This window comes from Cebus imitator, unplaced genomic scaffold, assembly GCF_001604975.1.
Source record: "Cebus imitator isolate Cc_AM_T3 unplaced genomic scaffold, Cebus_imitator-1.0 Scaffold843, whole genome shotgun sequence".
Taxonomy (NCBI): Eukaryota; Metazoa; Chordata; class Mammalia; order Primates; family Cebidae; genus Cebus; species Cebus imitator.
In genome coordinates, this window is record NW_016108158.1 from 212,756 (window position 1) to 234,203 (window position 21,448).

At 55.9% G+C, this 21,448-nt stretch overlaps 2 protein-coding genes across 4 annotated transcripts in view; both read right to left on the bottom strand.

The window, feature by feature from the left end:
* EXOC3 (exocyst complex component 3) overlaps window positions 1-2,329 on the bottom strand; it is a 26,985-nt gene extending 24,656 nt beyond the window's left edge. For 2 of the 3 annotated variants that reach the window (XM_017520498.2, XM_017520497.2), the window contains exon 1: window positions 2,231-2,329. The gene's annotated coding sequence lies outside the window, so the exon portion shown is untranslated. Of the gene's footprint in view, window positions 1-2,043; window positions 2,066-2,230 lie in introns of those variants that run through there. The other variant, XM_037735571.1, reaches the window with a different exon arrangement.
* Window positions 2,330-5,082: 2,753 nt separating this feature from the next.
* Window positions 5,083-21,448, bottom strand: part of AHRR (aryl-hydrocarbon receptor repressor) — a gene marked incomplete at its 5' end in the record, with an annotated part of 76,689 nt that continues 60,323 nt past the window's right edge. The window contains 6 exons of the mRNA XM_017520494.2: window positions 5,083-9,175; window positions 10,098-10,239; window positions 10,516-10,577; window positions 15,022-15,221; window positions 18,669-18,805; window positions 19,724-19,853. Coding sequence (XP_017375983.1) covers window positions 8,161-9,175; window positions 10,098-10,239; window positions 10,516-10,577; window positions 15,022-15,221; window positions 18,669-18,805; window positions 19,724-19,853 — 1,686 coding nt within the window. The remainder of the gene's footprint in view (window positions 9,176-10,097; window positions 10,240-10,515; window positions 10,578-15,021; window positions 15,222-18,668; window positions 18,806-19,723; window positions 19,854-21,448) is intronic.

The following is a 21,448-nucleotide window of genomic DNA, read 5'->3' on the forward strand; positions in this document are numbered from 1 at the left end:
AGCTCCCCTCAAATCCCAACATCCAGAAACAGCTCCCCTCAAATCCCAACATCCAGGGGCAGTTCCCCTTACATCCCAACATCCAGGGGCAGCTCCCCTGAAATCCCAACATCCCGGGGCAGCTCCCCTCAAATCCCAACATCCAGGGGCAGCTCCCCTCAAATCCCACCATCCAGGGGCAGTTCCCCTCAAATCCCAACATCCAGGGGCAGCCCCCCTGAAATCCCAACATCCCGGGGCAGCTCCCCTCAAATCCCAACATCCAGGGGCAGCTCCCCTCAAATCCCATCATCCAGGGGCAACTCCCCTGAAATCCCAACATCCAGGGGCAGCTCCCCTGAAATCCCAACATCCAGGGGCAGCTCCCCTGAAATCCCAACATCCCGGGGCAGCTCCCTTCAAATCCCATCATCCAGGGGCAGCTCCCCTCAAATCCCAACATCCAGGGGCAACTCCCCTAAAATCCCAACATCCAGGGGCAGCTCCCCTGAAATCCCAACATCCCGGGGCAGCTCCCTTCAAATCCCAACATCCCGGGGCAGCTCCCTTCAAATCCCAACATCCAGGGGCAGCTCTCTCCAACCGGGCTTCTTTCCTTCCAGTTTTTGTTCTTTTCCCCCTTTGGGTTTCTTTTTAAGCGAAGGTTCCACTGCTTATGTGACTTTGGAGGCGCATGCTTTTGCTTTCTTATTTTGTTTGGACATTAACATCAGCGTTTCCACTGACATTAAAGCCTGTATGATCTTGATTCTAGGGCTGGATAATAGCCCAAGAAGTGGACATCCAGCCATTCTGCTGGTGCACAGTGAGGTGGCTGGACCCATCCCAAGGCTGGAGTCAAGTCTGTCACGTAGCGGGTAGAGGACAGCCGGGAGCCAAGGCGATGTGGGTGGAGAGCTAGTGAAGCAGAGCTCACCTTGGATTCACAACAAAGCTACTCATGTGGGAAAAGGGAAAATATGAAGGTAAAAAACACACCACTGGGATGGGTTTCCATCCCAGCCTGAAGACTGGGTCACAGAAGCAAAAGAGGAACTCGGAGGCTATAAACAGAGACCCAGGTCCAACCGCTATTAGGGCCCTTCTGACTGCCTTCCCCTGGTGCTGGCTCAGTTGTGAGGCTCTCCACAGAGGGGGGGACACCCCACGGAGGGGAACATCAGCACCCAGGGGGACAACTACGCTGGGTGTGGGGGGGCACCTCACCGGGAGGACACCTGTGCTGAGGGGAACACCTAGCAAGAAGTGGGGGGCACCTGCACCAGGGAGATACCTCTGCCAGGCAGACACCTCTGCCGGGAGGGACACTGGAGGGGAACACCTGGGCTAAGGGGTACCTCACCGAGGGGACACTTCACAGAAGGGACACCTGTGCTGAGGGGAACACCTGTGCTGGGGACACTTCACAGAGGGGACATTTGTGTTGACGGAAACATCTGTGATGGGGACACTTCACAGAGGGGACACCTGTGCTGAGGGGAACACCTGTTCTGGGGGCACCTCACCGAGGGGACACTTCACAGAAGGGATACCTGCGCTGAGGGGAACACCTGTTCTGGGGACACCTCACTGAGGGGACAGCTCCACTGGGAGGTCACCTGTGCCAGAAGGGACACCTGCACCAGAAGGACACTTGTGCCTGGAGGGACACTACCAGGAGGGACACCTGCGCCTGGGGGACATCTCCGCCGAGGGGACACCTGCGCCTGGGGGACATCTCCGCCGAGGGGACACCTNCTCCGCCGAGGGGACACCTGCGCCTGGGTGACATCTCCGCCGAGGGGACACCTGCGCCTGGGGGACATCTCCGCCGAGGGGACACCTGCGCCTGGGGGACACCTGCGCCTGGGGGACACCTCCGCCGGGGGGACACCTGCGCCTGGGGGACATCTCCGCCGAGGGGACACCTGCGCCTGGGGGACACCTCCGCCTGGGGGACATCTCCGCCGAGGGGACACCTGCGCCTGGGTGACATCTCCGCCGAGGGGACACCTGCGCCTGGGGGACACCTCCGCCGGGGGGACACCTGCGCCGAGGGGACACCTGCGCCGAGGACCCTCGCCCGAGCGGGATACACCACGGGGTGCTGAACGGCCTCCCCGCCCTCCGAGCCCCGGCCCGGCCTCCCCCTACGCGCCCCCGCGGAAGCCAGAGACTGGGAGAGCGAGGATGAAAGACGGCGACCACCGCCCAGGGAGCCGAGGGCCGCCGGGGCCCGCAGCTGCCTCACCCTCTACGCCGCCGCCGCCGCCACCTCAGGAGGCCCGCCCGGAAGTGGACGGCGCGCGGGAACTTCCGCTTCCGTCACGGCGCCGGAAGGACGAGAGCCGAGCCCTGAGCGCGGGACTCCGAGGCGGCGGCGGCGGCGGCGCGAGGGAGCGGCGGGTCCCGAAGCGGGACGGCGGACGAGGCCGAGGCTCCCGGCGGCCGGGAGGCGGACGGAGACTCCGGTGTCACGCGCAGGTGCTCCGGGGCTGCGTCCTCAGCGACAGGGTGGGCCGGGGAGGCCCGGGGACCTTGCGGGAGGCACCGTCCTCCACCTGGGCGGGAGCGGACTCCGGAGGGAGGGAGGCAGCGGCGCGCCCGGCTCGGAGAACGGACGCCGGGCCTGGCTCCTCCGCAGACCTTCAGCGCGCAGGTGAAGGTCAGCACTGCGGACGTAGCAGCAGGAGGTTCAGGCCGCGGGGACCGCAGGCGAGTGGGGGGGACCCTGCGTGCACACGCGCCCGTGACGCGCACGCGGGTGAGTGGGGCCGAAACGGCGCCACGTGCGTGGGAGGGCACCTGAGGCATCACGAACACGATCGGAGCTGGAGGCGCTTCTCTCCTGGGCCTGTGGTGACGTGACGTTTGCTATACTGAAGTTCTGAACTTTTTTTTTTTTTTTTTTTTTTTTTGAGACGGAGTTTCGCTCTTGTTGCCCAGGCTGGAGTGCAATGGCGCGATCTCGGCTCACCGCAGCCGCCGCCTCCTGGGTTCAGGCAATTCTCCTGCCCCAGCCTCCTGAGTCGCTGGGATTACAGGCACGCGCCACCATGCCCAGCTGATGTTTTGTATTTTTAGTCACCATGCTGACCACAAGCTGACCAGGATGGTCTCGATCTCTTGACCTCGTGATCCACCCGCCTCGGCCTCCCACAGTGCTGGGATGACAGGCGGGAGCCACCGCGCCCGGCCTGAAGTTTTTAACTCTTATAGGATGTATTTTTTAAATCCTCAAGTGAGAAACCAAGCCACACACTGCGGGAAAACCTTGTCAACACCTGTAACCGACAAAAGATTGCTACCCAGAATAGAAACGGAACTCCTGCCAGTTAACCCAAAAGGGCAAACAAGTGCAGCAAGAAATGGGTAAAGACAGAGCCTTTGGCTCGGGGGATGAGCTGCCTCCCTTGGCCTTCCTGAGGGAGACCTTGTCCCCGCACCCCCCTCACGGGGCTCAGCTCAAGCCTTTGAGCCACGACCAAGGCGTCTCCACCCACGCCCTGCTGTGTTGTCACTCAGATCTCACGGTGGCAGTGCTGCCTCCCACACCCGCCGTTCAGCTCCAGCCCTCCATATGTCCCGCATAAAACTGCCCCAAAGACCTGGGGCACTCCCAACCCCAGCTCTGTGCACCTGCAAAGCCCCTCCCTGCGTCACAGAGTTGACAGGGTTCTCATAGTCACGTTCAGCTGCCTGCACCCCTTCTCCTTGCATGTAGGCACACACCGCACAGCACACACCTGCAGACACCGGCTCTGGGACACCACTGACGTTTGCATGTGTTTTCTCCTGAATGTGTCCCCAGCACTGGTGCAGGGCCTGATATTTAACAGGTATTAAAAATTCCTGAATGAACAAAACACACATAAAACTGCCGTTTCATCCCTTCAGAAGCCCAAGACTGAAAATGTCTGTCCACACAGGTGCCAGGGCTGGGTAGGGTCGCAGCCTGGGAGATAGAGAGGAAGGAGGGAGACCAAGTGGGTGAAGCCCCTCTTCTGGGCAGCGCCTAGTGAGATGAAATTGCATGTATCCAGCAATTAGGCTCCCATCTATGATTCCAGCACTTTGGGAGGCTGAGGTGGGCTGATCACATGAGGCCAGGAGTTTGAGACCAGCCTGGCCGACATGGTGAAACCCAGCCTTTACTAAAAATACAAACATTATCTGGACGTGGTGGTGGATGCCTGTAGTCTCAGCTACTCTAGAGGCTGAGGTGGGAGAATCACTTGAACCTGGGAGGTGGAGGCTGCAGTGAGCCAAGATCATACCACTGTACTCCAGTCTGGGCGACTGAGTGATACTCCATCTCAAAAAAAATAAAAAATAAAAATTGTGTTCATCCTAACTCCACACAGGCTCACTCAGCAGAAGCCAGACTGGGGGTGAGGAGTGAAAATGTGGGAACTCCGTCTGCCTGAGGAGAGGGCATGGGGGGAGGGTATGGAGCCACAGATGGGAGGGCTGGCCTGGTCCCCGGGGAGGACATGGGAGTCTTACACCAGTGACCGGGACAGGTTTGCTGACCATCTGCAGGTGCAAAGGAGGCCTGGCAGGGGCTGCTAGGACTCTCTGAAGGTGCCTGAGAGGAAACAGAAGCTCAGTTCCCTGGGCCTTGGGCTGCCATCTGTGCTTGAGGAGGCCCCAGCACTTTTTTGATGGCATTGGGGGAGTAGGGGGGGTGTCTGGCCACAATTTGCCTGGGCCAGTGACCCCTCACCCCCTTCCCATGGGCCTGTCATGCAGGCCCTGTCCCAGGCAGGGTGGGCGCCACCTGACCCCGACCCACAATGCCCTCAGCCCTACCTTCCTCACTTCACGGGTCAGGTCTGGGGCGTCCCGAGAGCACCTGGTAGGGTCCCTAACCCTCAGTGACAGGGAAGAGGGGCCCAGACCGTCTCTAGAAGCAGTGCCACTGGGCGGCAGCAGGGAAACGGCAGGCACTTCCTCCTCCTTCAGGAGGCTTGTAGCTCTAGAGTTTTTATTTTTATTGCTGCCTTCTATTTAGTGGTGAAAGGCTGCTTTAGAATGTAAATTAACCAGCACACCCTTTAAAGGAAATAAAGTGACTTCATTAGGAAAATGCAGACATTTCAATATGTTAAACATGTACTAGCATGTCATATATTTTATATCAATATTGATATTTAATACAAACCACAGTACAAAAAGTATTTGAAAGCTTTCTAAAGGCACTGAGAAAGCAGTAGAGAAAGCTGCATTTATAGTGCAAAAGTTTTAAAAATTCAACAAGTTAGTCTAGGTATTGAAAACTTTTTTCTTCCAGTAGAAACTGCGACAATATAAAATATAAGCTGTATTTGTCACCTCCCTTCCATCCCATTCCCACATTACACTTGACTTTAAAACTTTTTCAGCAGTAGGCAAAAGCTACATAAACAGAAAAACATGAACCTGTAATTAGTGCCAACAAGAGAAATGACCACATCCGCACCTTCTATGTTCTATTATCTTCCCCAGTTTTCCAAGAGGGATGTGGCTATAAAATAACAAAAGTGCTGACAGGGAGTTTTTGTTGCCACTGAGGAAGGGACGTTGGACACCCTGCTGGCCCCAGGCACTCAGAGCCACAGCCTCCTGTGGGGTCCCCACACCACAAAACCTACAGAGCTGACACCTGTGTGCAGAGCGCAGCGTCAACACAGCATGGGCTGCACAGCAGCCACGGCTATGCAATCTGTCACCGGGAGGGCCTTGGATGGGGGTGTGTCTGAAGGTCTGGGAGGTGCAAGGCAGGACGTGGTGAAGGAGCCTCCTGGGCAGGGGCTGCCGTCTGTGCTGCTCTGACAGCACTGAGGGCCCTGGCTACAGTCGGCAAATGCAAAGCCACGTCTGATTCCATCTTTGGGGCCTGGTGTTTCGCCCAGTGACAGCCATTGGTTCCAGGACACTCGAGCCCTGTGATACACATGGAAGACTGTCAGTCACTGAGCTCCCTGCCCACCTCAGCCCTGAGACTTGGAAGGGCAGCTGCCACTCGGGACCCAGGCAGCACCCGGGCTGAAGGGAGCTGCTGAGGGTTGAGCTCCAGCCCTCAGGACAGGGAACCCAGGAGTGGAACATGCGTGTTGATCGATACGTTTTCAGGGATACGGCACATCTGATTTTTAATTATTTTTTGTGAGACAAGTTATTGCTATGTTGCCCAGGCTGGTCCTGAACTCCTGAGCTTAAGTGATCCTCCCACCTCAGCCTCTCAAAGTGCTGGGATTATAGGCATGAGGCATTGCGCCTGGCCTGCGGGTCTAATTATTAAGGGTCTTTTCATGATCAGGAAAAGAATTGGGCACTTGGTTAGAATAGGAAGGAAGTGGGAAGCTTCTGAAATACCATCCTGGTCTTAAAGCCATAAATGCCCAGAGACCAGAGGTGTGCCATGCTCAGTATGAGAAATGAATAAAGAGGGCTCTGTGCAGTGAGGGGCCAAGGTGGGAAGTAGGGGCTGGTCCTCACATGGGGTCCTCATGGGTGCCTGGTCCTCACAGGTGACTGGCCCTCAGGTGGCTGGTCACCCTATGGCTGGCCCCTGGGTAGCTCTGTCCCCATTGTGAGTCTAGGCATCATGTAAGGGGGAGATGGAAGTGGAATGCCATGAGCACATCTCATGCCCACAACAGCACAGCACCAAGGTCACCTTTCGAAAGGCACCCTGTGGCTAAGCAGAGTGGCCCCTTGGCAGGGCTTGGGAGTCACAGGAGGCCACGTTGGATCTGTGACTCTGGGCTCCAGTGGTTGGCCTTCCTCTTTCAGTTCTGGGAAGAGAGTCTTATCCCTATCCCTGCCACGTGGGGGAAACTCTCCCAGAACCAGGCTGCTGAGGGGTGCAGGTAACTGGCAATGGGCAGAAAACCTAGTCCCACCAACCAAACCTGGGTTTTGACAAAGTGAAGGTGCATTTAACAAATGGCTTCACCATTAAACCAGGGGCTAAACACTGACACTCCAAAGCCACCAACAAGGGGGGGAGTCCACGCAGGAGGCAGAATGCACAGTGCGATGGGCTGGTGGGTCCCTTACCCCGAGGGCTCTCCCAGTGGAGCTGACGTCCCTGAGGAGAGGGGCCTCGTGCCACGGCTTCCTCCTGCTTGGTGGTGACTTCTACACCCTGATATGATGCCTGCACCAGCGGGGTGCAGCGTGGAAGCAGCCTGAACTGTACCATCAGCTGTAATTTATCTCAGGCTGGTGGACCGGTGACCTTCACTTTCTGACTGCTTTTGTATCCAGATTTCCTATCCTCAGAATATATTGCCTTTACAGCTGTTTTAATGCTATTAATACTTGTCCGTAATTATTCTCCAAGAATGGCCGTGGGAACCCTCATCTGAGTGAACTATAGAGACAGCCAGACAGGGAGAAAAACCCCACAGACAGCGCAGTCACCTATGTCTTTTCTCTACATTGTGTGTTTCTTTGTACTTCCAGACTCAGGTCTTGAACTCTGTATTACATGATGTACCAAGAGGCAGATTAGTAAGACCATCCGCAGAGACCCACTAAGAACACGGGAGATGTCCAGAAGGCACAGGTGTTACCCTGTCCATTTCTAGTCCACACCTGGCCTCAGTCTCTGTCCTGGTGCCACGGAGCACCTGCCGCACAACGTGGGGCAGTGTGGGACCCAGCACTGCCAGCCTCTGCTGCCTGGAGCATTCTAGATTCCTCCGTGAGTGGGCTCACAGCCCCTTTCTCCGCGAGGTGTATTTCTAATTTGCCGGGTGCTGGCCTCTGCAGTGCACTGCAGCGATGGGCTGACACTGCCTGCATAGCACAGGCCGGAAGCTGCAGGTGGTCAGAAAGGGCCGAGCTAGAAGTGCCCCCCACAGCTTCCCTGACTGTGGACTTGGCAGCAGTGGGACGGTGCTCCCTGCCGCTCGGGCATGACGCTGTCCAGCCGTGATCGCTTTATTAAAGATTTTAATTCCTCAAAGAGAAATGCTGTCATGCCTGAGTAGACTTAAGGCCAGTTCGCATTTAAGAATGGCTGAAATATTTTATAAAATTTGGGATACGCTGCTGCATACGCTGCACACAGACGAGGGGACTGCGCATGTGCAGCTCTGCAGAGCATTTCTTAGGAAGGTGTCTGGCCTGACCAGGTGCAGGGGGCAGCCCAGCCACTGGCGCATCTGAGCTTGGACGGCGGTCACCGCGCTATGGCAGGAATGTGCACTCTGAGGCTTGGGGTGGGACCAGCATCGCCAAGGCACTTTTGGGAAACATCCCAGGCACCCTTCCCTGGCTGTAAGTGGCCCACTGGGGTGAGTCCAGCGGCTCGCGCTTGACCACAGGGGCGGCCTCAGCAGCTCTGCAGGCGCAGTGCGGCAGAGAGGATGATTCGCCTCGGCCCCGCGTGCAGAGCTGGTGGGGAGGCTCCAGCTGGGGAAGGCTGTGCGTGGGTTCCAGGCGCGTGCAGTGCGCAGGGTGGAAAGGGGCCAGCTCCCTGCTGCGCCCTGCAGTGGCCCTGCCCTGGGGCTGAGCCCCCAGGACGCCATGCCCGAGGTGTGCAGTATAGACCTGGTGCAGGGAGTCTGGCTCTGTCTTCAGGGGCATCCTGGTAGGGAAGGTGACCGGACGGCTCCTGTCCCCGGCCCCCAGTCCCCACACCTGGCTGGGCACGCAGCCATGGGCAGCACCTTCAGACCCAGAGTCCTTCTCCATCTTGATGGGCACATCTAGCAGCAGCGTCGGGCGGCACAGGCCCCCTGGAGGCATCTGCACGCCTCGAAGCTTCATGTCCTCTGTGGGATAGCCCCTCGAGGCCAAACGCTGAGCTTCAGGCTGAGGGTGCTGCAGGCTCCCCTGGGCAAAGTGGCAGAGGGGAGGGTGCACCTGGTCCTCACTGACATCCCGTGAGGCTCTGCTGGTCCGGATGGCGTGGGCACTGGGGGATGGGCTCGGCGGCTGAGAGATGGGCAAGTTCCTGAATGTGCCCGAGCCACTGGCATTGAAAGTGCCCTGGACACACGGGTAGGGCAGGCAGGAGCCGTGGGACGTGGGGCGCAGGGAGAGTAGGCCACTCTGGCTGGGCTGCAGCTTCGGCCGGGCACCATCCTCACTGCGCCTTCCTGCCGCCCAGGGCAGGGGCTTTGCTGGTCCCGGCATCTCCCTCCGCCCTGTAGCTCCAGAGGCCCTGCTCAGCACCCTCTGCTGCTCCTCCTCCCTGTCCCTGCAGAGAAAAGATGCCCATTTGACAGTGGCTGAAAATACTAGGTCTGGCCACCTTGGGTGGGGGTCTCTAAGGGAGGCTACTACATTAGGACGATGCCAAATCTGCTGGGGCTGCTACAGCGACCCCACACCGCACCGTCCCCTCTAACCCACCCAGCAGCCCAGGAGGCCGTGCCAGCACCCCCCACCCCTGCTCCATGTGCCTGGGGAGAGTGAGGAGGGCCCAGGGTGGGGAAGGGCACAGGCTTCAGGGAGGGGTCCCTGTGAGGCCTAGGCCGCCTGTGCGGTGTCAGCCGCACGAGTCAGTAGCTCTGGGTGGGGGGAGGGGGCTGTGCAAATGGCCCCATGGAACTGCAAAGCAGAAAGCACCGTGTCCAGCAGTTTCTGTGGCCAGGCTCTCTTGCTGACCAACTGGACGCTGCATGACATTAGGACTGGCACTGTGTGACTGTGAGACAGTGACCTGGAAGGTGGGGAGGGGCCTGCGGTGCACAGCTGGGCTGGTCAGGAAAGGGGGGAGGCCCACCTGGGCAGCAGGCAGGCCCTGGAGAGGGAGGGGGAGGAGACAGGACTGAGCAAAGGCAAGCTCAGGATGGAGCCGGGTGACCCAGGTTCTAGGCGACAGGTGAGGGCTGGTCCCAGAGCCCGGGCAGCTCGGCCAGAGCCCACGGGGCATCCTCAGCCCCAACATCCCTGGACTACTGCTCCCTGGGGTCAGTCCCCAGCGACACGCATGACTTCCAGCCGGGAAGCTGTGTGCACAGCTCCACAGGGAGCAGGGTCAGCTGTGGCTCGCATGGTGGTCAAGGCTGCCATCGTCTTTTTCCCTTTGTAATCGGTCCTCCCACCCCTTACTTTGGGCCTCCACAGTGACCTAGGAAGCTGCCGGGGCTGGGGGGGTGCTGCCTAGCACCACTTACCTTGAGGTCCCCTTGGGGTCGAGGACAAGGTCAGGGCTGCCCCGGAGGCACAGGCATGGGGCTCTGGTGGGAACCTGTGCCCATCGGCCAGTGTCAGTCTGTTCCCTGAGCACCAAAATGCTGCTTTCTCTGCTGCTCCTTCCTGTTGGGGTTTGGGGGGGGAGGCCGTCACCGTGTGAGCTGAGGAGCTCCTGGACGACCGCTGCGTGTTCTCAGCAAGGCAGGACCCATTGGGCTGCTTAGAAATGCACACATCAGAGCCCAGGACCAGTGCTTGTCCACAGCAGGACAGACATCGAGTCTGCAAAATGGCTTTTCCATGGAATATGGCACAACTCCACCGGGCAGGGAAGCTCTCCAAGAAGCAGAAACACATTTTACCCATGTGGAAAAGATCAGACAGAAATGTTCTAAGTACCTGCTGAGTAATTGGGTTTTCCATGCAGTTCCGATTCGCACAGACTCGTGGTGGCTTTTACTCTGTGAAGAACACAGATAACAGCAAGATGACGTGTGGATTAAACATGCATCGAAGGTAGAAATTAATAATGACAGGTATTGCTGTCACACCCAAGCGGTGAAGACAGAAATAACTCACTCTTGTTTAATTCTTTATAGCCTGGAAAGTTATTTTCTCAGTTATAGATTTACTGAAAATCATGTCACTTTTCAGGCCAATGAAGGGCTCATGAATTTGCTTCAGAAAGTACAAGGATAAAGTCATAGATGATTTTTAGAGCTGATGTCGTTTCCTGGAAAGCCAGAAAGAAAATGCAGTCCAGTCTCCTGACTCCAGGTAGTTGTGCTCTAAGAAGTGAACACTGAGGTTGTGAGGACCAGCTCACGTTGGAAATGTGTGTGTGCCCACATACACATCACGGTGATCCGAATCTGAAATCCTAACAGCTCACCCTGGTACATTCTATTTCCTTTTGTTTTTCAAAAGAGAAGCGTCAAGTGGCGCTGCCCCACCAGCGGGTGCCAGAGTTGGGTTCAAGCCCAACTGACTGGCCCCCCGGCCACGCCCACGAGCTGCCCTTCTCTCTGTACTCTGGGCACCTCCAGGAGGGCCAGGACCAAAGTCTGGGCAGGAGCCGTGTCCAGCACAAGACTCACCGTGCCCCATGTGTGTCAGTGTATGGCTGCAAGGCACAGGGTGTGTTGATGTGGGGTCCCGGTGAATTACAGTGAGCAGAGGAATTCACAGAATGGGCTTCAGGAACAGCGGGATCAAGATCATGTCACAAAACCCCTGTGGGAAAAGCTGTGGGAGACTGGGTGGCTGCTGGGGGCCGCCAGAGGTCATGGGGGCCACGGCGGCTGCTGCCACTGCCTCGGGGCTCTGGTTCTGCGGCGTGCACCTTGCATCTTATACCACTGTGGTGCTGAGGGCTGGCGGACCGCAGGGTGTATCCTGGAAGCTGGCTTCTGAATCCAGCTCGGAGCACGGTGGTGAAAATTCCAGAAGCCTTGGGTGGGTGGGAGCCAGCATTCTTGGCTTGGCAAGTTTTCTTCTCCCTTCTGAGTTTTAATAACGTGTGTGTCGAGCTGAAGTTGTGTGCCAGCTCTATGTGCCTTGCGCTCCACCCCGCCCTCATGACCCCACAGGGGGCTGGGAGTCCAGGCTGCCGGAAGAGAGCTGTGACCCGCGGCCCCACACCTGTGCTTGTGACTGCACACCTGGGCTCCACCCCGGGACGACCAGAACAGGGCTGTGGGCATGCAAGGTGCGGTGGGGCCAGGCCTACCCTGCCCGGCTCTGACACCAGGGGGCTTCGTCCCGTCTGCTTCTAGGGCTGGGAACTCACAGGGAAGACCAGGCTCGCAGTGTGCACCTTCGATATAAAGACCAAGCCAGGTAAACAGCGGTCCAGGATTTGTGTGGTTCCTGCAGGTGCAGGAGGACCTGGGCCAGAGCCCTGCGGGGACCCCGAGCTTTCTGTGTGTCGGTGTCGCATTCACTTCTTTTCCCTTTAGAATTCTGTGTTTCTCCCCTGCACTTTACATTTCCATCCTTTAAATTAAGAAGTTACATAAATTTAATTGAAAACCTTCCAGAGGCCACGTGTGGTGGCTCATGCCTGTACTCTCAGCACTTTGGGAGGCTGAGGCAGGTAGATCATGAAGTCAGGAGATCAGGACCATCCTGGATAACATGATAAAACCCCATTTCTACTGAAAATCCAAAAAATTAGCCAGGTGTGGTGGCATGCACCTGGAGTCCCAGCTATTCGGGAGGCTAAGACAGGAGAATCACTTGAACCCAGGAGGCGGAGGTTGCAGTGAGCCGAGATTGTGCCACTGCACTCCAGCCTGGACTACACAGCAAGACTCCATCTCAAAACAAACAAAAAACCTTCCGGAGATCTGTGGGCCTCGGCAGGCTGGCTCGTGTCCCGGCCGTCCCCGAAGCTGCCCTCTGTCCTCCCTCAGACAGCAGCAGTGAGGTGGGGCTGTCAGGGCCCAGGCAGAGGCCGCTCATGAGCAGAAATGAGTAACGAAGGCGGAAACCAACACGGCATTGAAAGCCTTCAAATTGCCGCTGCTGCCGCCAGGCTGGAGAGCTGCGTAAATGGTTATCTTAAAGAGGCCAAAGGTGAGGATGGACGTCACGCCCACAGCGGAGAGTGCTGTGAGTGCTGGCAAGGTGCCCTTGGGGCCTTCGGTCAGCCCTGGACACTGAGCAGGGGTCCCGAGCCTCCAAGGTCCTCCTCTGCAGCCCCTTGGGGTGAAAGGGCCCCCAGCCACATCCTCTGCATCTGGAAGTCAGCAGGTGTGTGACGGGGTCTCCCAGAATCTCTGGGATCTGATGGGCAGAGGGGCTCAGCAGCAGGTCCTGGCGTTCCCACAGAAGGCAGGGGTGTGAATACAGAGGGCGCACTGGCCTGCCAAAGGTGCCAGGAACGGGAGGGACAGCAGTGTGGTGGGTGCTGCTGAGCCCCAGATCTCAAATGCTCAGGAGCCTGGATTCTGACAAGGTCAATCAAGATTGCATCTAAAAGAATGAAATTTAATACTAACAAAAGTTAAGGAACGCAGGTAGAATCCAAAGTCAGACAACAAGGCAACCCACATCACTGCAACTTAGAATCGCCCTAAGGTGCCTGCGGCAGCTGGCGCATCAGTAAAGGCAGCTCTCAAAACAGGGTGGGGACATCTCCCGCAGTCCACACTGCTCCCCCTACTGCAAACGTGCCCCCAGCGCTGGCCATGCACAGAGGAGAAGCGTAGAAATTAGGAAATATCTGGAAACCAGAACCGGGGGCAAGGTAAACAGAGCAGAGCGCACTCGGCCAAGATAGGACGGTGGCAGTGCCAGGCAGTGAGATTCAAATCACACCAGGATGAATCTGCTCTCGAGGCTCTGTCTGAACCCAGCAATGTTTTGTGTGTTGCGGGTTTGTGCAGCCTCAGCCAGTCACTCCTGGGTGCTATGGCGGAGATTCCCACTGGGATGCGGAGCTAAGATTTCCTTCCATCTCAGTATTTGCTGCCCACAGAGCGGGGAGGCCATGAACAAAGTGGGCTGCCCAAGAGCAGCTGCAGGATCGCAGCACAGAGGGGCGGAGGAGGACAAGTTGGGTGTCTTCGTTACCAGGCCTGGGTGCCGTGCTGAGAGGCTGAAGAGGACAAGCCAGGTGTCTCTGTCACAGAGCAGGAGCACCTGGCCAGCAGCCAAGGGCCTCAGGGAGCTGAGGGCCAGGGTGCAGGGCCAGCCAGGACCACCCCTCCGCCCTGCACTCAGCCCTGCCCCATCAGGCTGTCCCAGGAGGAAGCAGTGACAGGAGCAGTGACTGGTCCAGGTCACTGAGATGAAGACGGGTCTCTGGCATCCCGGCTGCCCCAGCCCGTCACTGGTGTCTTCCCTACAGGTGGGATACACAGTTTCTATATACACGGCATTTACATCTCTCCCAGCACACAAGACAGCCTTAACGCAATCTAGGAAACTACAGGCACGAATCCCCTAGGGCAGGGGTCCCCAACGCCCATGACACAGATTGGTACCATCCGTCATCTCCAGGAGACAAGCTGCACAGCAGGAGGTGAGCGGTGGGCCAGGGCACCGCCTCCCGTCAGCTCAGCCGAGGCATTAGATTCCCACAGGAGCTTGAACCCTACCGTGAACTGCGCATGGGCGGGCCCCAGATTTCAAGCTCTTTATGAAAATGTAATGCCTGATGATCTGTCACTGTCTCTCATCACCTCCCCGCTAATTGGACCACCTAGGTGCAGGAAAACAAGCTCAGGACTCCCACTGATTCTACATTAGGCTGAGCTATATAATTATTTCATTATATATTACAATGTAACAAAAACAGTAATAAAATGCATAGAAAGTAAATCTGCTTGAATCATCCTGAAACAATCCCCCTACTCCCAGTCCATGGAAAAATTGTCTTCCACGAAACTGGTCCCTAGCACCAACAAGGTTGAGGACCAATCGGGTGTTTTCTATTTTGGAAAGGCTGAGAAAGCACTGGGTAGGACTGGGTTGGCCAGGGACGAGGACGAGCTGGAGGGGCAACTGTGCCACTGACCCTCCGTCTGCCCACCAGGGACATATTTATCTGGCATCTCTTGCAGCCAGGAACAACCTCTGCTTGTCCATGGACAGACTGTGCGAAGAAGCGGCAGCTGAGCAGTGGAGAAAGGCAGAGGCCACAGCCAACCTTCCGTCCCCTCGAGGACACAGGGTCAGGGTGCTTATTCTGAAACTGGTTCCGTAACGGCGATTTGGGAATGAATCAAAACAGGCAACGTTTGGTGCCAGTTTGCAAATACAAGTTTGAAAACATTTAATCTCATCGTTGCTGCCTGGGTCGTGTAATGACTTTAAAAACAGAGCACTTGTTATTTTATTACTGGCTGGAAATGAAGAAAGAAGACACCCACGTGGCTGTGAAGGGCGAGTCTTACTCACTTTGCATCCGTGGGCGCCGCAGAGTCAGCCCTGGGCTTGGCCCTCAGAAGTGCGCTCCTCATTTTCATCTCCGTTGCGGAGGGGAGGAGAACTGGGGCCGCAACGCAGAACAGCGACAGCCGCGGTGGGAGCACCGCCCCCGAGGGCGCCTTCTTCTTCTGTCCAAACAGGAATTTTAGTTTCCCTTGAAACTGCATCGTCTGGTGTTTTAAAGACAGAAAGGAAGGCATGTTCACAAAGTGCCCCAGCAAGGTGGTCACAGGACACAGAGCTCAAGAGCACCATAGCAGCTGGAATTGCAGGGAGGCAGCTCACCGTGAGGGCTCAGGACAGCAGAGCTGCAGCTGCCGAGCTGTGACCCCACGGCCTGCACGGTGATTCGCGGGTTTCTCTGGAGTTGTGATCGCCTCTAATTGACAGGTATGTTCCCACGTGTGCACTCAATCATGCTCATGTGTGCGCCACTCCCCCCCCCCCCGCAGGTGGGCGTGAATGTGCACCTGCTGGACCTGCCTGCCACCCACCCACAGTCAGGCCACTGGCCAACCCCCTGGCAAGAATCTGCAGGAATGGATGATCTCCGAGCACTGTTTCAGCTTTAATGTTCCATTTCCAAATTATTAATCCTTCATTTTAATAACATTTAGGCACAACTTGATTTTATTTATTTAGGGCGTACAGTGTGACTTTGAAAGCCAGCAAGTAACCTAGGAGTTTGTTATAAAGGAAAATAAAATATCTCTCTACAAAAGAAAAGCTGATGTATAATTTAGTTATTTGCCAAGGGCATTCAGGGTACTCCTGCCTTCCATGGAAGGGTGGCCCCACAATGTGGCGTCACTTTCTATCCTTTTTTCATCCATCTATCTTTCCATCCATCCACCTATCCACCCAACAATCCATCTTTTCATCCATCCATCCCATCCATCCACCCATCCATCATCTTCCCATCCATCTATCCATCATTTTCCCATCCATCCGCCCACCCATCCACCCACCCATTAATCCATCCATCCATCCACCCACCCGTCCATCCATCATCTTCCCATCCATCTATCCATCCACCTTCCCATGCATCCACCCACCCATCTATCCATCTTTACATCTATCCATCTACCTTCCCATCCATCTGCCCACCCATCCATCCACCCACCCATCCATCCATCTTCCCATCCATCCACCCACCCATCCATCCACCCACCCACCCATCTATCCATCTTTGAATCTATCCATCCACCTTCCCATCTATCCACCTACCCATCCAACCATCCACCAATCCATCCATCCCCCGTTCATCCATCCATCCACCCACCCATCCATCATCTTCCCATCCATCTATCCATCCACCCATGCATCCATCCACCCACCTATCCATCCACCTACCCATCCATCCATGTTTCTATCCATCATCTTCCCATCCATCTACTTTCCCATCCATCCATGTTTCCATCCATCCATTCATCCATCCACCCATCCATCTATCCGTGTTTCCATGCATCTGTTATCTTCCAATCTATCCATCCATATTTCCATCCATCCATCTTCTCATCCATCCACCCATCTATCCATCATCTATTTAGCCATCCATCCACCCATCCAACCACTCACCCATCCATCTGTCCATCCACCTATCTGTCCATCTATCCATCTTTCCATTCATCCATCCACCTTCCCATCGATCCATCCATCCATCATCTTCCCATACATCCATCCACTCATCCATCTGTCCATCCATCCACTGATCTTCCCATCTATCCAACCATCCATCCATCCATTCATCCATCCTTCCATCTGTCCATCCATCCATCCACCCACCCATTCATCTTTCCATATGTCCATGGATTTATTAAACAAGTAATAAACACCTACTACGTAGCAGTCACACAATTGGTATGAGGGATTCAAGGCAGGAGTGTGTTGGGAAATGTTTAACACCTAGCTCTCCAGGGGGAAAATTCCCCGATAAGCAGTGTTTGCCAATTTCTTTAGTATAAATATTCCCAACGTGGCTGATTTCAAGCTCCCAAGTAAACTTCAACCGAATCTCAAAACTAGCATTTTCACAGTTGGCCCTGTGGGTGGCATGAGGGAGTTCCCATGACACCTGCTTTGCCCAGCCTGTACCACTCAGGGTTAAAGCTGGGAAGAGCTGTGGGGTTGTGCAGGGTCTTGGTGTGGCTATATTTCAGCAGCTGCACAGTAAAATCCTTCCAATTTTGTGTCATCTAGAAATAAGATTTTTTAATTAACCAATAATTGGCTATATAATTTTTTTAAATGAAGAACAGTCCATAGCCAATAAAAGTATCTTAATGTCCACAAAATTTAGAACAAAATACCAAAATTAAAGCCTTTATTGTCACTATCTACCTTTATAAATAAAAGCTGCACCCTGGGGCGTGTGTGTGGTAATGGACCTGGGGCCTGCGGAGAGCTGGTCCTTCCACAAGGTGCCCAGTGGGTGGGAAAGACACAAAAACATGCAGACCCACAGGTGCCTCTGCCGTGGGGATGGTCTGCACCCGAGGTCCCCAGGACATCATGGGTCCACAAATGGGTGGAAAGCTGAGCCCAAGGGGCCTGCCCTGCTAGGGTGCTGAGGTCAGAGGGCCTTGTGGCATTGAATTGCAGCCAGGAGTACAGCAGAGGCCACCACTGGGGCTCTCAGGGGCTGTGACCTGGGCCTGACTGCTGTGAACCAGGGCATAGGGGCTGTAGAGAGGCAGACGCCTCAGGGGTCCGAGAGGTGGGCAGAGGTCTGGGACAGGGTGGGAAGTCTTTGCCCTGACATGTCTGAGGGGGATGACTTCTCTAATTCATTGAGGAGCTAGAAGAGGAAATGGTCAAATAGCAGAAGCAAAAATCGCAAGTATCTGTTTGCAAAAGAAGAGGGTAAAACCAAAAAGCTCAGCAGAAGCTGTGGGCTCAGCCACTCACACCAGCCACAGCTGGAGGCTCATTTTTTTTTTTTTTTTTTTTTTTTTTTTTTTTTTTTTTTTTTTTTTTTTTTTTTTTTTTTTTTTTTTTTTTTTTTTTTTTTTTTTTTTTTTTTTTTTGAGACAGAGTCTCACTCTGTCGCCCAGGCTGGAGTGCGGTGGCTCGATCTCAGCTCACTGTAACCTCTGCCACCCCAGGTTCAAACTATTCTCCTGCTTTAGCCTCCAGAGTAGCTGGGATTACAGGCACGTACCACCATGCCCAGATAATTTTTGCATTTTTAGTACAGAGTTTCACCATGTTGGTCAGGCTGCTCTCGAACTCCTGACCTCAAGATCCGCCCACCTTGGCCTCCCAAAGTGCTGGGATTACAGGTGTTGAGCCACCGTGCCCAGCCTACATAGGGCACATTTTAAAAGATATTTTAATAAGTTTTAAATAAAGGTACAGCTAGAGTATAAACCTACTGCAGAGTTTTACATTTTCATCGACCTGGCTCGCCCACCACAGCAGGCCTCACGGGTGACTCATCAGGCATCCCCTCGTACGCCCAGAGGCGTCAAGGCCACACGCTGTCTGCCCAGCCCTCACCTCTCCACCAGGGACGTGTGGGTTAATGCCCCCACCTCCTCTCGCCCTGTTTCCTTCCATACCAGGGTGGAACGCACCCCAGATGTCAGGAGCCTCCTGCCAGGGACCCATGCACTCACCAGGAAGCCTGAGGTGCTGTCTAGCAGGCAGCGCACACGGCAGACGAAGCAGCGGGTCAGGAACGCCGAGTACTCGGTGGGCACACCTGCACCCCACTCCTGGGCCCTGAGCAGCCTCCCCAGGACGGCGTCATCTCCTGTAGGCCACAGGGGTCAAGGAGCGTAGTGGTGGCAGAAGCCAAAGTGCAGGGGGCCAAACGAGCGGCAAACACGCCATGGTTCTCCTGCCAAGGTGGTGGAAACCCTATTGCTGCGCACCCCTCCCTCCTGCCCCCAGCATCCCTCCAGACGTCACTCGGACAGAGTTTGCCTTCATCATCCTTTGCCTTTAAAAACATTGTTTTTAGTACATGTGCATGTATGACGATCCACCAATGGTTTCATCTTGCTTGTTTTTAGCTTTATGAAAGGGTCTGCATGTCGTCGGTGCCCGGCTCTGCTGTTTTAAGGTAAATCTGCTGTCCCATGAGGCTGTGATGGAAACTTCCGTGAATTATTTTAGGCCTCTGTGGATCTGTGTGAGGACCAGGGAGCCACCCTCTGCACAGGACCCCTGGGCAGACGCCATCTCCGCAGAGCCCCACGCCTGCAGGGCTCATCTTACCAGCTGGGGCCACGGGGTAGCGGGGGGCAAGCCCTGTGCAGGGGGTCTCTGTAAAAAGGGGCAACTGACTGAACAGCAACAAACTTTCAGGGGCTTTTTTTGGATAAATCTAGCATGAATCAAAGAAACTTCCTGGCAGACATGAGACTTGAGGGGAGTTAGCAAAACAAGAGGCCAGGACTGCAGCTCACGGCGAGGCGGCAAGAATGGCGGTGACCTCAAGCTCAGAAGAGGGCAGGAAAGCAACCAGGAGTGAAGCACTCATGAGCCACACACAGCTGGTGGCGGCCCAACCAGAGGACGGGAGGGACATGGGAGGAGGTCTCTGAAGAAAGGTGAGATTCGGCGCTAAGGTCAACGTGGAAGGCAGCGCACACCAAGAAGGTGCACCAGGACATTTTCCAGAGGCATCAACGTGCTATGTGACCTGTTCTCGGTTTTGCTGACCCACCTGTCTCTGAGGGCAGGGGCTGCCCAAACACCACCTGGGGAGGGTCCATGGCCCAGTGCAGCTGCCGGCGGAAGTCCTGGCGGTCGTCCACGTGGATGTAGTCGTAAATGTTCTGGTGCATTACGTCCGTCTGAAATATTGCAACAAGGTTATTTTAGCCTTTCCCCAAGTGGCTTTGCACACTTCACTCCATGGATGAGTTTCCCCTCCGCTTGTCAAAGCAAGTCACAGCCATGGGGAGAGAATCCCACCGAAAAGACAGCGCTTGGCCCTGGGCCCCCACGCTCCCTCCTGGGAAGATGCCCAAGTTGCCTGGAACACCCACCCACCCTTCTGCCAGCCCAGTGACGCCCACATCCAGCCTTCGGGGGCAAGGGGGAGGCTAAGAGATGAGCATCTTCTGGGCTGCAGACATTTTGGGGCCAAGACATCCACCTTCCTGGTGACTTGCCCTCTTTGTGACTCTGTTTCTCGTCACTTCACATCTTACAGCCGGCAATTCCCTTCATCCTGACACCCAGCCCTCAACCTCTTCCCACTTCCACGATGCCTCCAGGACCTACCAGTTCACAGGCCTCTCTCTGGTCCTCTCTCCTTCCTCCCGCTCAGAAGCAAATCTGGGCCCTGGCACAGAGACTGACCCTCACAGGCACCCAGGGTCCACGTCTGGCGACAGAGGCTGATGCTGTGGGCCAGGAAGACTGACTTCAAGATGGACCCGACTGTCACCACTGCCAGTGAGTGTGTCTGAGCCTGAGGAAGGATGGCCATCCCAACACTCTCTTCCTTCTCGTGACTGAAGGATGTCAGGCGTCTGCACCTGAAGCCTGGCTCACCTGGGTCACCCCCCAAATAATTAACCCTGCCAGGGACTGCTAGTGACCTCAAGAGTCTTTCAGGGTGACCTAATTCTAAGTGATATTTATCATCATGATAATAACCAAGCGGTTCCTCCTAACTGGATGCGAAACTCCTTAAGAATCAAGCCTTTAGAAGATGTAACTAATAAACTCACACTAAAGGGATGAGAAACTTCAAGCAGCCTCATGGCAGGACCTGCGGGGCTCCCCGAACAAGAAGAGAGACAGCCTCAGGAGGGCAGAAGGAGGTGGCCCTCCCTGAAGGGGCTGGACCCTCACCGCCAGTGGCCCCGCTGCCCCCTTCTGTGAATGCCCTGTCATGGAAGGCGGTGGGCAGAGGAGTCAGGAAAGGAGGGCAAAGAGCTGCGAAACGGCTGCCACCTTCCATCGGTGCTGGCGGGCCAGGGGCTACGGAGGGGAACGTGAGGCCGAGGACAGACACCCCTCGAGGCAAAAAGGGCCGCGCCAGCCTCCTGCCGTGCACGCCCCGGCGGCTCTACCATCAGTGCCTTCCTAAGGACTTCTGTGACTGGAGGGTAACAGGCCAAAGAACACGCGGCTGATGAGTCACCACCAAGAAAACACCACCCAGGTGTGACCACAGGGCATCGCCGGCACCCGCGAGGCTGCGTGTGCCTCTGAGTCGGGGCCGCCCTCGCCCTTGGTGCGGGGGCTGGTTCTGTGCCACCGACTGTATATAGAGAGAGGGTGCCTGCCAGGGTCCCCCCGCCCCACATAGCGACCGCGTGGGCACCTGCAGCGCAACGGCCCTGCGCGCGCACACACACACAAACACACACACACACACCACACACACACCACGCACACACACACACCACGCACACACACACACACCACACACACA